This window comes from Phaethon lepturus, unplaced genomic scaffold (assembly GCF_000687285.1).
Source record: "Phaethon lepturus isolate BGI_N335 unplaced genomic scaffold, ASM68728v1 scaffold9775, whole genome shotgun sequence".
NCBI classification, from domain to species: Eukaryota; Metazoa; Chordata; class Aves; order Phaethontiformes; family Phaethontidae; genus Phaethon; species Phaethon lepturus.
In genome coordinates this window covers 13,862-28,270 of record NW_010539844.1, presented here as the reverse complement: position 1 = coordinate 28,270, position 14,409 = coordinate 13,862, and the positions used below count along the sequence as shown (strand labels likewise).

The 14,409-nt window shown below is 45.1% G+C and overlaps 1 protein-coding gene across 2 annotated transcripts in view; it reads right to left on the bottom strand.

The window, feature by feature from the left end:
• NDRG3 (NDRG family member 3) overlaps positions 1-14,409 on the bottom strand; it is a 36,800-nt gene that overhangs the window by 10,310 nt on the left and 12,081 nt on the right. For both annotated transcript variants that reach the window (XM_010287242.1, XM_010287243.1), the window contains 4 exons: positions 2,675-2,780; positions 1,853-1,973; positions 1,244-1,306; positions 853-913 (listed from right to left, as the gene is read on the bottom strand). In XM_010287242.1, the coding sequence (XP_010285544.1) occupies positions 853-913; positions 1,244-1,306; positions 1,853-1,973; positions 2,675-2,780 (351 nt within the window). The remainder of the gene's footprint in view (positions 1-852; positions 914-1,243; positions 1,307-1,852; positions 1,974-2,674; positions 2,781-14,409) is intronic.

Sequence of the window (14,409 nt, the reverse complement as noted above, 5' to 3'; positions counted from 1 at the left end):
CAGGAAATTGTCTGCAATCCAGGCAGCATGGCCAAGGCTTTCTGGCACTTCACTGAGCTGAGGACAAAGGCTTATTTGCATGATCTCCTCTTTAGCAAGACTGAAAACTACACAAGATACAAAAGGCAAGGAACAGAGTAAACACCAGTGCATCACACTTGCCCCAGGCTCAACACTGACTGGAGGGAACGGGAACAACCAGAGAACTTTTTGGAGCAGGGGCAGCTGCATGGTGAAGTGGCTTTAATAAGCAATAATGGCTTAAATCATTGGCAAGTCTCTACACTCAACATCTTGAAGCAAACTTTACTGAAAATGTCAGACTTCTGGTTTTTGGTGTTTTTTTTTTTTTTTAACACTCTCTCTGAAAGACTCAGGCAAATTCCTGGGCTGCTAAATTATGTCCACTGATTTCACATGCTTATTAAACACTCCACTGGAAAGACATGTAGAAGTAAGTACCAAGATAAAGCTAGCACTCCCTTGTCAAAGTGAAAAAGCACGTTCCTCATCAGTGCTGGTTCACAGCACATCACCAAATCAATTGTTTGGTGTCACAAACAGTGGAAACAGCATACAGTCTTTGTGAAGACATGAGGCTGGATATTCCTATCAGCCAGGATGGGATCTGCTGACTCAGAGACATGACATTACAATCTTTCCACGTCTGGCATAGCTTCAGAGTAACTTTGGCTGCTCCAATTTAACCATCTGGATGTGAAGTAGCTCTCGCATGGCTCCCTGCAGGCCTACTGTAATTACTGCTACTTTGCCCGTGCCCCACAAATGGTCTGTTTGGCCAGCGGAAGACCACAGCTCACATAAGTCACAAGGAAATGAAGAGATACTTACTGCACACCTGCTGAGGACATAAGCGCCAGCTCCCAGTCCAATCCCAATGAAGCTTCTCAGGCTGAAATACAGGCATTTCACAATCAGCAAGGCTAACTTAAGCTCACAGCCGAAGCATCCCTAGAGGCAAAGCCTTTCCCCTCTCTGCATCCAGCTGTTCACTTATGGTTCATTTTCAAAACGATCCAGCAATGATGCCGTAGCCATAAATTGTCTTACGTGGCACACAATATTCCCAGCATAAGAACCAGACAGGGTTACACAGGTTAGGAGATGCTCAGGCCTTTTGGGACAACTCAGTGAGCATATCAGATGTTGCAAGCAGAGACAGAGGTAGATGCTGGAATGGCTGTATCCAGCTGGCTCACCCCGTTTCCTTTCAGAGACTTACTTCAGGTGCGTCAGAACAGCGGGCAGCATTTCAGCCAGTTCATCCATACTGGGATACTGGTACCTGAAAACCAAGAGAAACTGAAATCAAAGCACCTCCAAATACAGCTCAACACAGTTCTACCCAAGGTAGGAGAGACAAGGAACATCTGACAGGCATGCACATAGGTGATTATTTTACAATGGTATAAATGGCTGTATATACAATGGCTGTATATTACAATGGCTGTATATTCCAGCCAACTGCATGGATCCCATCCCTCAGAGTAAGACTAACACAGAGCTGTGGGTTTTTGGGCAGAATTCTGTGGGAGGGTGGACAGACACAGCAAGGAATGTCCGCTAGACTGCAGTGTGCTGGGCTGATGCTCAAGTCAGAAAGCTGGTACCAGTACTCACCACTAGCAACAGCTTTACCCATGCCTCAGTAATAGCAGGGTTCCTTGAATGTCCCTTGGGAAGCCTTCTCATCTTCCCATTTCCTCTGCTCCTGAAAGCTGCCTCCCACTACACTCAGCCTGGCAGTCCCAGTTGGCTTAAACTGGGTGCTCAGTCGAGACTGCAGTCCAGACCACATCTGAATCAACAAGGGTCTCTGCAGAGCTCTTACCCAGATGGGAATGGGGGAGCTCCTTCCTGCTGGCCTGGTGCATCCACGTGGCACACAGCGAAATGCTGAGTGATCTCTTGCATGTCTTCGAAGTTAAAGAATGCGTTAAAACAGGATTTGTCTACAGCAACAAAAAAGAAGAAATCAGACATTTCCTGAAGTTTTATTGTGGTCCACCCTCCAAACAGCATGGCACACCCCTGCATGAGCCCAACCCCCCTGCCGTGTCTGCAGGGCAGTGGATGCTGGGTGACGCATGCTGCTGTGCCCCCCGACTGCAACGCAGCAGCGAGTCCAAGCAAAGTAACTGCCACGACTGGAGGGCAGGCAGACAAATGACACCCCAGCATGCATGCCCAGGAAAATAGTGCCTTGCAGCACTCAGGTACTCACAGTACACACTGAGGAGCACCTGTGTGAACATAACAGTATATATTGGGTGGGAAGACACGTGGAAAGAGCAACTGAGCTCTGAGTGTAAACAAACATTACACTACTTCTGCAGCCTTGTAGAAGGGACTTGCTCACATGCCCAGCACCCAGGAAACAGATGGCAGCTCTACCGCACAGCACAAGTCAGCTGGAGCACTACAGGTGCTGGTGGTGGACCTATTTCCACCTTTCTGCCTTGGTCCTACCTTTCAAAGGCTGTTGGAATGGACAGGGGCATGCCACATGCTCGCTCTCCTGCAGACCTTTATCTTTTTACCCTGGAATGACCTGTCCCATCTCAGCTCCAGGCCAGTTCCACTGATCCCCACACTCAAAAGCAAATACCATGAACAACCACTTTTTCAGTGTCCTGGGAATGCAAGGGCTTACGGTTGAGGCCAATGTCATGGTATGTGAGGATGACAGGTCTGTTCCCCTTGGGTGTGCCCCGCATGGTGACATGGACCACTCCAAAAGCTGTCTCAATGTCATGTTCCTGCAGAGAGAGAAGAAGGAGCCTCAGTGTTGCGTGTGCTGCCTGTGCTACAGGGAACCCTAACTGAGGGCCAGCAGCAAGGGCCTCATCCACATTTTAACATTGCTCTCCTATCCACAGCTAGTAGCTCAATACAGCTCTTGCAATCTGCAGCCCTGTCAAATCTCTATCTCCAACCACTGCCAAAAGCAAGCTGCTTTTTTACAGATGCATGAAGGGTTTGGGGCTGTGTCTTCCTGTGACCAAGGTCTCATTTCAATAGCCTTTAGTGACATTTTAGTGCACCATAGCAGAAGCTGGGTGTCATGTGTCCATCTGCCTCTAGGGGTTCATGGCATCACAAATGCAGCTCCACTCCCACAGCCAAGCCCTGGCTCCCCAGCTGGCATCCTTCTCCCTCCAACCCACCAGCCCATGAGCCTCATTTCAGTGTACCTACAAAGCACACCCCTGGGAACGTCCTGTCTACGGGCAAGCTGATGTGAGGTGAGACACAGCAATGTCCGAGAGGCTGGCAGCAGCCCAGCCCCTGGGGACCAGAGTGTTTTGCCAACAGCATGACAACACACAGCAGGCAGATGACTGGGACAGCAAAGAGGCCCAAGCTCTGCAGATCCAACCCCTGGCTGCCTGGGAAGTTGTACCCATCCACAGGGGACTGGCTGGCAGCTTTTCCTTTCAAGAGCATTAAAGATGAAAGATACCACACGTACCTGTTCTCCCAGGCTGCCTGTCTACTGCAGCTCCACCTTGGCCATTTGGCCAAGAGCCCATCAGATCTTGACCACACTACTGCATTAATATTCACTGACCTGCCACCCCAGGGAAGGCTGAGCACTGTGCCTTAACCAAACACCTCTTTTCCTTGCTACCAGGTTTGGTAATGTGACAGTAAATCACCCCTTGGCTCCTCCAGCAGCTGGCACAGCTACAGGAGGTTACGCTGGTTTCCAGCTGGGTATCAGTGGAACAGTTTCATGACCTGTTTCATGATTATGTGCCAGCAAAACTATGTGCCTTTCCCCAAGCAAAGTATTGAGGGCTTTTTGCACTGCACCTTGCATAAGAGAGCAAGAGGATCATCAGGCCTCTGGGTACCTCTCCAATACCTGTCCAGTGCAGAAACAGAAGCCACAACCTCACAATGATGAACACAAAAGTGCCCACAAAGTTGTGTGAGTTTAGCTAAAATAGCTGCAAACACATTTAGACAAACACTGATCTGGGCTAGCTACAGACTTTGGAAAAGCTGTGGAGATGGCAGTAAGGCTGGGTACACAACGTCATCTGTAAGTCCTTTCTCTCATCTACATAAATCAAAAGAGAGACATGCTCTGACTTACAGACACTGTAAAAAGCACCCATTATTTTCTTGATATTAAAAAAATACCTGCTTAGGGAATGGCCTCATGCTTCAGCCTGAAGACAGGATATTACAACCTCAAAAATATGTTTTATTAGTTTACACAAAGTGTGTAAAATTTTTTTTAAATGTAATTTGTAATAACCTGAAAGTGATTAGACCAAATACAGGACAGGTGAGAGTACCTGCTTGCAGCACATCAGACATTCACCTCACCCCTCCTTTCTGGGCACCCCCAAGGGCTGGCTATGGGCCAGACTGACTTAGTTCTTGCAGTGAAAGATCCTCCTTCCCCCAGCTGTACTTCTTTTTGGGGGCCCCAAAGCCCCTCCCCTTCCCCCAGAAGCATGGCAGCAGCAGCAAGCTGCCACAGCCCAATCACCCAAGGTAGCCTGAAGCCTTCTCCAGCTTGGCTTTGAAGGATAAAAAGACACCTCTGCCCTCATCCTCAGAAAGGGGTTGGGTTTCACTTGCGCACAGCTGTTGCACTGTGGACATGGAGAAGCTGGAGTTACCTACAAAGCAGCAGGGACCTGCCTGCACTAAAGGCAGGCAAGAGAATAAGTAAGGCAGGTGAGGTTATCCAGCCTGATGCTCACCTGGCTGCCTGTTCCTTAGGAGGCGGCTGTGGGCCAAGGCATCCTGCGCAGCTAGGAAACGACCAGTCCACATGCGCAGAGCAAGTCTCGGTCCACCTAGCAGGACCGTCTGCCCTGCTGCAGCAAGGGAGACAAAGGAAGCCCAGGGTGCAGCCTTTGTCTCCCGAGTCTCCAGAAAACCTCCAGGCAGGTTCTGCCCCTTGCCCATCTTCTCTGCTAAGCTGGCCAAAGTCCTGTTTTGTGCTTCAGCCGGACGTGTTGGTGCAGCCACAGCAGTGGCCCTCATTTTAGTGTTCTCCAAATTCACAGGTGTTAACGAGTCCATATTCACCAACTCAACCTCCTATCAAATTGACTCCTCGCATTTATAACACTGGTCCCTACATAATTAAAAACATAGGGCAACAGCAATGTTATTCAACCTGCCATGGTCTCTCAAATGAGTGGAACTGTCAATGCAGATTAGTATCTCTGCAACTAAACCTACCCGCTCACCATTCCTGAACACATCTTATACAAGATGGTTAGCATGGTTGCATGGATGAACCCTCACCTCTCCAAAATGATCAAGAAGAGATGTGACCGGTATCTCAGGAACAAGACTGGGAGTACTGAATAGCATAGACGCTGAAGCCCTAATGAACAAATTAACTGCAGCTACTGAAGATCTAAACAAATTAGAACACCCACTAAAATAATCTTTATTGGCTTTGGGAGCAAGTCAATGGCTCTTACAAAACATTCTACCTCATTGGGAACACATAGAAGAAAATTATCGTCCATTATAAATGCCATTGGAGCAACACAAGGCAACCTCTCTTTCCTTGAGTTGTATCCAAGCACAATTATGGATACAGTCTACAGTAGCAGCTATTATTAGAGAAGGAGAAGGAGGAACCTTACCCACTGGAATTTGAAAGATAATCTGGGATAATGCAAATTTGCATTAACCAAATTTGAAAAGGAATTTCAATCCTGATGGCATCTAGGTAATTTTACTTATGACTCCACCAACAGTAAAGCCACAGCTTTTGTTCTGACAATGCACAATGCTTTGGTATACACCATATACCCAATCATTGCGCTGGGATTAAATCACCACAGAACCATACTCTATCCGTTAGGACAGAGAATATGGGCCCAACAAAACAGAAACAAATGGCAAACTGTCAATGTTGATGCATGTGTGGTACGGGAACAACAGAGATTTATGTGTGAAAGTAATACCAACAAGGCTTCAGACAATTGTTTTGATACTGAGCAAAATGTTTGTCACTTTAAAGTACACCCCAATGAAATCCCTGAAACTGTGCTAGTACCAAACTTATGGGATATTACTTTAATTATTCAGCTCCTATCACATCTTATCAATTGTTACAATCTAATTATACACTGAGTCAAGATTTATTGCCTAACCCCATCGGAATGAATTTTACATTGGTGAAGAAACTACTACAACACGATGACCTATGCGTAAATAGATTTGACCTATGCAGATGCAGAAGAGATACACTGTGTCTTGGAAACAGTGAAGAAAGATGGCGAACATCACTGGTGGGACACTCTATTTGGATGGTCTCTAACTGCAACGCGAACCCTGAACCAGATACTACATCCCATTGTGATTCAATCAGCTCTTGTTATACTATGTTCATTGTCAAACATTATTCTATACATCAAAACTTGGCATTTAGCACATTATGCTATTACAAGAACCTCCTCGTGTATATAATGTTCTTTAATACCTAACATAAAAGTTTCCCTCAAATTACAACTGGAATATAACATTGCTCTGTTTACAGGCACAGAGGCAAGAAGCAACCACATGGTCACTCTGTGAGAAAGAGATGGATTGACTTTAGTCATGGGGTGGATTGTGGGGGTGCATTTCTTCCCCCCGCCTTTGCACCTGGAAGTCTTGATAAGCCTTGGCCTTTGAGCAGAGAGTTTGGCAGTTGAGAGCCCCTTAACTGTGCCAAGCACTCCTGCATAGCTAAGGCAGAGACTGGTACTCACCATCTCAGGACTATCAGTTGCGGGAGTAACTAAACCTTCTCTGACAACCCCAAAACATATTTTGGCTAATTGTGAGTTGGACAGATCAGTACCAGTGTCACTGGAATTTTGAGAATTCTAGCAATTACCAGCAAATGATTTGTGGCAAGGATGAAAATTTACTGATGCCTAAAGTCAATCACCTCCCGACCCTATAAACAGTGGTTCTCAGTGAAACCCTTTGAGCTCTCCTGGACCACAGCGGGCTGGGACCAGCATCTCCCTCTGAACGCGATGCTTCTCAGAACTTGCGAACTCTCAAGTTGGCGAAAGCCGGGGGACCATCGCTGAAGACTGACAATGAGACCTGGGCTGAATCCCCACCCTCACCCATTGAGAAGCGCAAAGACATTTGATGTGAGTCTTTCACTGAACTCAAGGGGAATTTTTAACAGGTACACCTTTGTGTATTTATATATTTCTTTATAGGTCTCTGTGTCTCTGTGTGTGTGTAAGTAGAGAATCTTACTAAGTTTTAACTAAGTTATTGTGTTATTAGGATTTATTAGAAAGTGTTAGTGAATTTTAAATCGTTACTAGTTCCACGTTAAATTGCTGCCATTCTAAAGTTATACAAAACACAAAAATCTTATGTTAAATCATAACAGTATTTATATATTTCTTTATAGGTCTCTGTGTCTCTGTGTGTGTGTAAGTAGAGAATCTTACTAAGTTTTAACTAAGTTATTGTGTTATTAGGATTTATTAGAAAGTGTTAGTGAATTTTAAATCGTTACTAGTTCCACGTTAAATTGCTGCCATTCTAAAGTTATACAAAACACAAAAATCTTATGTTAAATCATAACAGCAAGATCCCTGCACTTAATTCCTTTAGTCATAAACAGTTGACCAAGCCTGGGACTAGGAGTGGATTCAGCTGCACCTAGATTCCTCTCTGAGAAGTTGGTTTGAAAGCAAGGGAGCCCCCTCTGAACCTCGTGAGTCAGTGGGAAGGGAGGGTCTCCCTCATCTTTCCCTAATTCATATACAAATCAGACCAGTCTGATTCTGACTTGATATCCCTGACCCTATGTAAATAATTTTCCCCGATTCATATACAAATCATTCCAAGCCAATTCCAATTTGATTTCTATCTGTAATGCTTTTCCATAAGTAACAGAGGGGACCTTGCCATGGAATTCTGTTAAGTCATGTTTTTTTACAGATTTATATTAAAATCATTTGCTTTCCAATATCCTTGATGGTGATTCTTTAAGCGGCCTAAACCACTCATTCACGACAAAGGCCAAGGGTTAAACTGGCAGTGCACATGGCTGAAACAGCGAAGTGCAGCAAACTCAGGGAAGAACCCAGTGAGTGCCAAAGCAGCTGGAGCTTGCAACGCCCACGGGACTGCACTCCCCTACACAGCTGAGCTAACCAAGTGGCTGACTGCCATTAAAAGCCAGCTCTGGCAGTGTTGGTCTCTTCCATAAGCAGCTTTAACTCACTGACCTGGCAGGAAACTATCCAGCTGCCATTTACTTTTTTTTAATCTTACTTTGTTAGATTTCTGCCAGGTCAGTGAGTTAAGAAGCTCACAGAGAGGCCTGGCAAACGCTGGTTCTGGATTAGAGGCTGGAGGGGAGGCCATGGGGTGGTAGAAGAAATAACCCTGCGCTGAGCAGGAGGCTGGTTGAACCGACTCATGTCTCATGACATTGCACCTCCAGAGGACTAGGGAGGGTGTTAGAAGCAGCAGCAAAAGGTCAACCGTCAAACAGAAGCACAAAACCCAAACTGAGCCAACAGTGAGAAAAGCACAGAAAACAAGAGAGCTGATTATATTAAAAAAAGTCAGCAATACAGTGTCTTTTCTGGAATTACATTAAAACTTACTGTTAAGTTCACACGTGCTTCTGCTAGGTAGAATACTGGATAAGGCGCTAGAAACAGAAACACTCACCCCTCTTCAGAGCTTTTATTCAAAGCACCTCAATGTGCTTGCTTCATATTGCAACACCCTGCATTTTTGTTTTCTGAAGTTCAGTTGGGTCTTGGCTCTCTAGTAGGGAAGGAAAAGAGTTTTCTTGAGCTAAAAACCAATCCTTGCTCTCCCACTTACTTTGACTTTGCAGACTGTATAAACTGCAATTTGGGGAAATGAGATAGTTTGTAGAGAAGGAGGTTTTCATGTCACCCACCAGCCCAATCTGAAGGGTACTCACCTCAATACTCCTTCAATCACATTAGTGATTCAAATACAGGGAATGTCCACTGAAGATGGAAGCAACCTGATAAATCCCATTTTTAACAAATCTCAGTGAGCAGCACTTTAAAAAATTTAAGAGGCTAAATCTGCAAACGTTTTACTCTGCCCTGTACAGTGGCAAAGCCTTAGGCTGGCAGTGCTTAAGGTTATTTCTTTTTTCTCTTGCTAGTTCCCAGGCAAGATGGAAATCTTCCTCCTGGGAAGCAGCTTCCCTCCTCTGCTTCCTCTGGTTAAAGCCTTTTACTTTTTAAGGCTTTTCCAAGCTCTACAAAGCAAGCAGCAGACACTGCATTCGAGATAAGGGTTTCTACATTCACTTTTAGCTACACATTGCAACATCGTGCTGATGTCCTTTTCAAGACTACCTGAAGCGATAAGACTGAGTTTTACCCCTAGCTCCCCTACAGGTAATTCTACGTCCATTTTTCCAGTGAACTTTATTTTCTCTGAAACTTTGCCCTGCAGCTTTAGGGCTTTTATCTTGACCTATGATTGCAAAGGACAAATATTTTCAGACAACTACAGCACACATGACTTCCCTGTCACCAAAAACAGTGCTCTCCCACATATCAAAGCCAAAGGACAGCACAAGGCAGATGCTTAATACAGAGCTTAAGTATCATGCTTAAGACAGCACCAACAGTCTCTACATTTATAAGATACAACTGCTACTTTGAATTGGCCAAACAAAGAGTTATTATTTCATTACATCGTTATTGGTTTATTAGTCTTCCAAACACAGAGCAGAATAACCCAGTTACAAAGGGTACCAGAGTACTCAGTGAAGGAAGAGCAGCTTTGCAGGCTGCACCCTCTGCCCTTGTCAAACACACTTTCCTCAGGTTCTTCTTGTAGATACGCCTTCCTTGCCAGCCACCCAGCAAGACGTCCTGCCTGTGTCACACTGCCTCCATAACCGCTGCTCACCCACAATTCTGCATATTCTCTTCTGGTATTTGCCCACTGTTCATGTAGAAATGTAATGTTGGAAAGTATCAGACACTTGTCATCTGTACTTCTCAGACACTGGCACGCTTTGTTTCTGGTCTCTGTTCAGGCCAGCTTCGACACATCGCAGCAGTGTAGATGAGCGGACTTTCAAGGATTGTTACCTTGCAGCTGTCTAACTCCAGGTATGGTCTGAACCCTGATCTGGTCCATACTGCAGAGAAGCAGAGATAGGAGAAGGCAGGTGGAAAAGATCTGGCCAGGAGACAGCCAGATTTTAACAAATGTGCAGTCTGCAAAATAAGGGAGATGAATGCAAGAGAAGATGATGATCTGCAGCTATGTTTTGAAAAGGTTGATAAAATTTAATTTTCACTTTGGGACTGGAAACTTTATCAGAGGTTTCTCTGAAGAGATTTTATCTTCTGCCCTTATTTATACAGTAAGTAAAAAATAAACAGCAGCTGCAGACAACTTGCTGTAAATGGGAACTCAACAGCAGAGGTGGCCTCGCTCTCGGCAGCCTGCTCTCGCTGGCTGTAGGCGCAAAGCTTGTGACGCACACATGCCAAACAGCAGCGTGCCGCTGGGGAGACAGAGCAGAGACACAAGTCCGGTGCAGGCAGCTACTATTGATCAACTGAAACCAGCTGGGAACCATCGCTTCAAAAACTAGCAGTTCCCTTGGGGCATGGATGAAGAGCAATGATGGAGGAGGATCAGGAGGTATGGAGACCAGCTCTATGTAGCTGGTCAGACCAAAGGTCCAGCAAGCCTCCTAGTCTGAATCTAAGAGTGTGTGCTTGTGGAAAAATAAAATAGAGCAGGCATATAGTCATACTTCTTCAAACACTTGCATCTTGTAACAGTTTCCCTTAACTTTCCCAGCCTCCAACAATCTGTAGGTCAAAAGAAACTCCCTGAACTGGAGGTGTGGTCTTCACTTGGACTTCCTGTTCTGAGAACTGGGCAGTCACCCCCTCCTACCCGTGCCTTTGGCATCTGCCTCACCCCGTGACCAGAAAAGCCAAAGCTTAATAACATGCGGGGTGAAGAACTACTCGTTCCCCACCTTGTATATTCTGATTTGCATAAGATCACCCAGTCCTTGGTTTGGAAGATGGAGAACAACTGGTGCCATTTCGATAGCCCACAGCAGTGACGACCTAACAGCTTGTTGTGATTTCCTTTCACGTGCCCCCTTCTGGGCTGATGTGCTCCGGACTATCTGGCCGGTCCCAGTACAGCAGCTTTTTTCTGGTCATACTGATGTTCTCTGAAACTGCCCTGTCACGCTCCATCCTTTCTGAGACAAGGGGGCTGGCAGTACGTCAAACACTGTGGGTGTGCTGTGGATTTACACGGTAGCACAATGAGGTTGCTTTGTTCTCTGTTCCTGATAAACAAGAATTGACTTGCTTTCTTGAAAGCCACAAGCCCTGAGCTGACATTTTCACTCATCTCTCATGATGTTAAGGTCTTACGCCTCTGGGTTATCATCAGAACTGAGCCCAGCTTTTTATATTCCACTGTACGATGGTTTTACTCAATGTGCATCACACTTTATACTTACCCAAAAGCAGATGGAGTTTGCCATTGCACCTTCCATCACCTTTTCCAGATGATTTAAGAGTAGATTTAAGCAGCACAGGTCTCAACACAGATCTCTAATGTGCTCCTCTACTGATCTCAAACAACTGTGAATATAATTGCTGGGGCTTTTTCTCTTTTTTAACGAATATTTCATCCATGAAAGGACCTCTCCTCTGACTGCATGGCCACCTAAGTCCCTTAAGACCCCTTTTGGTAAGGGGTCTTGTCTTTTGGAAATCCAGGCATCAACTGAATTGCCTTTTATTTATATGGTTACTAACTCCTTCAAAGAGTTCCAACAGGTCTGCAGAGCAGGACTTCTTCCCTTTGCAAAAAACATGTTGACCCTTTCCCAATATTTATCCGTGTAATTCATCCACTGTAATCCTTGCTGTTTTTATCAGTCTGTCTGGTATGGCTGGTCAGTGAATTCCCAGAACTCCTCTGGGTTCTGTTATAAAAACTCTGTTACAGGTGAAGCACTGCAGTCCTTGGGCACCACAGTAGCTTCAACGGGGGAGCATAACCTCTCACTTAACAATTCAACTATTCCATCCTTAAACTCATTTAAAACTCCTGGGTTGATACATCCAGTCCTGGCAACTTGCTACAAAAGCACGTATTTTATCTTTTTCACAGCCTCTGCAACAGGCACTGCGGTTTAAGGCAGGGTCTCTGCTGACTCCCCACAAAGAGCATTCCAGCATGGTAACCTCTGTGAGCTGCTCTGTGGCAAGCTTGTGTGCAGGAAAAATTAAATTTAGTTTTTCTGCTATAGCTACATCTTCCCTGAGTCCTCTTTTCAGAGCCTGAGCAGTCAGTAGCACTCTCCAGACTCTCTCATACGGTTCCATTTCTGATAGCCCTGAAACAGGACTGTTATTTTTTCCCCCTTTGCTAGTCATCTCTCAAAATCCCCTTTTGCCTGCTCTGTTCTGTTCATATCTTTAATCTGCTAGAAACCTTTTCCATTTTTTCCAGCTTTTTGAAAAATGCTTTTTTGTTTTCAATAGCCTCCATGCCCTTCTGTTTAGTCTTGCCTGCACCATTTCTCATGTCTGCTGTGATAGATGCTCTTGCATCAGATACTGTTTAGCTTATTTTCAATAAGCTTCTCCATTTCTGTGCAATTCTTGTTTTGAACTTTGAGTGCAAAACCAGTGATGTTTTCTATGGTTTTGGTTTTTTCCCCCCACGGATGTTGATTTGGAGCACATTATGGTTCCCATCACAGAGCAGCTCTTTGAAACTGTTTTGAACATGTCTCTCTGCCCTTCTCAGAATCATGTCAACGATGGCTACTCCTCCTTGGATCTTCCTAACTTGTTGCTCCATGGCTGCTCCACAGCCACATCTGTCTAAGTGACACAGGGCAGCTGAAGCTTCCTACCCTTGTCCTGTCTTCCTGGCTTCCAGAGAAGCCTTGTAGCTTCTCTGATCACCATCTTGGGCACGCACTCACACAATTACTGACAAAACGTAAATTTCTTGTTCAGGCCTGGGATTTCAGTCTAAGGGGAATTGAAGTTATTCACTGACATTAGTTAGAGTCAAATCAGATCAACAAGCTTCCTTTAACATCCACCTGCACCCTCTACCACCACCTGCATCTACCCTCTCCTTCCTGTACGCTGTATCCAGGTACTCCACTGTCAGTGTCCACCAAGAGAGACCTCAACTCTCCTCTGTGATCTCAGACAAGAATACAATAACCACTGGCAGAACAAAACAAAACAGAGGTTTTGGGTGCAACTTCTTGTTACAGATCAGCTGACTTGATGATGAAGCGTTATTGAAAAGAGTGCTTCTCTCACCCCTCTGCCCTGCCCCATGTCCAGTGAGCTCATGGTCTCATGGCAGCCTGTGAGACTGCAGGGCTGGGTTTTCTGTCCCATTACATCAGGAAACCAAAGCAACTAGACCCTGCAGCCATAGGATCTCTCATTCGGATGGAAGGTAAGCACTGTGAGAGCACAGACAGTGGCAGAGGCACTGACTTGCCTTAGCTATACTGTTAAGATATACTTTCAGGTAGGGGTTGCGCATAAGAACAGAGAGTAGCCAGAGAAAGGCCACCAATGCTACTGACCGTGTCTGAAAGCCCTGTGATTTTTGCTATATGCTTTATGGTCCCAGCTCCTGAGAATCACTGCTTTTAGTCAGAGCCCTACACTTCAGAAATGAAATGTGTGTGCTCCATAAAGGCTCGGACACTGGAAGATGATGAGACACAACCCAACAGCAGCTTTAAAACATTTGAGATTAAACCAAGGAGGAACTGCTGGGAGGTATTCCTTGCTGGGGAATGCAGAAGGTCAGACTAGATTCCAGCCATGCTCCCTCAGCTCCGGGTCAGAGTGTGATCCAGAGCTTACGTTTTAAAAGTTATTAAAGTCTGAAGTAAACCATTTGTTTCACAGTGAGAATGATTAATGATAAGAATTCATATTACTAGTGCTTTTCACGACTAATTTATTAAGCTTCTATTTTGGTATTACCACATGAGTTTTACTCCCAAATGTGAAGCTGCTCAAAGTTCAAAATTAATTCCCTGGAAAAACTGAGAATTTAATTTGGAGACCAACAATAAAGAACACATCTGTGAAATCCCTTCAATTTTTTTTTAGTATTCAAATATGACAGAACACAGAGCAGCAAGGTGTATGTATAAGGCAAAGAAAACTGCCACTGCCCCTTTGCTGTGAGGTGGAGGAGACACAGATTACTCAGATCAGGTTCTCCCCTTCTTCAGTGATACTGTAGCTACAGCTATTATTTACTTTAGATCATCTTTGCCAGTCTTGGCAAAGGTGGAAAATAATTGCAGCATGCTCCTTGGGCAACCTATCACAGCTATTA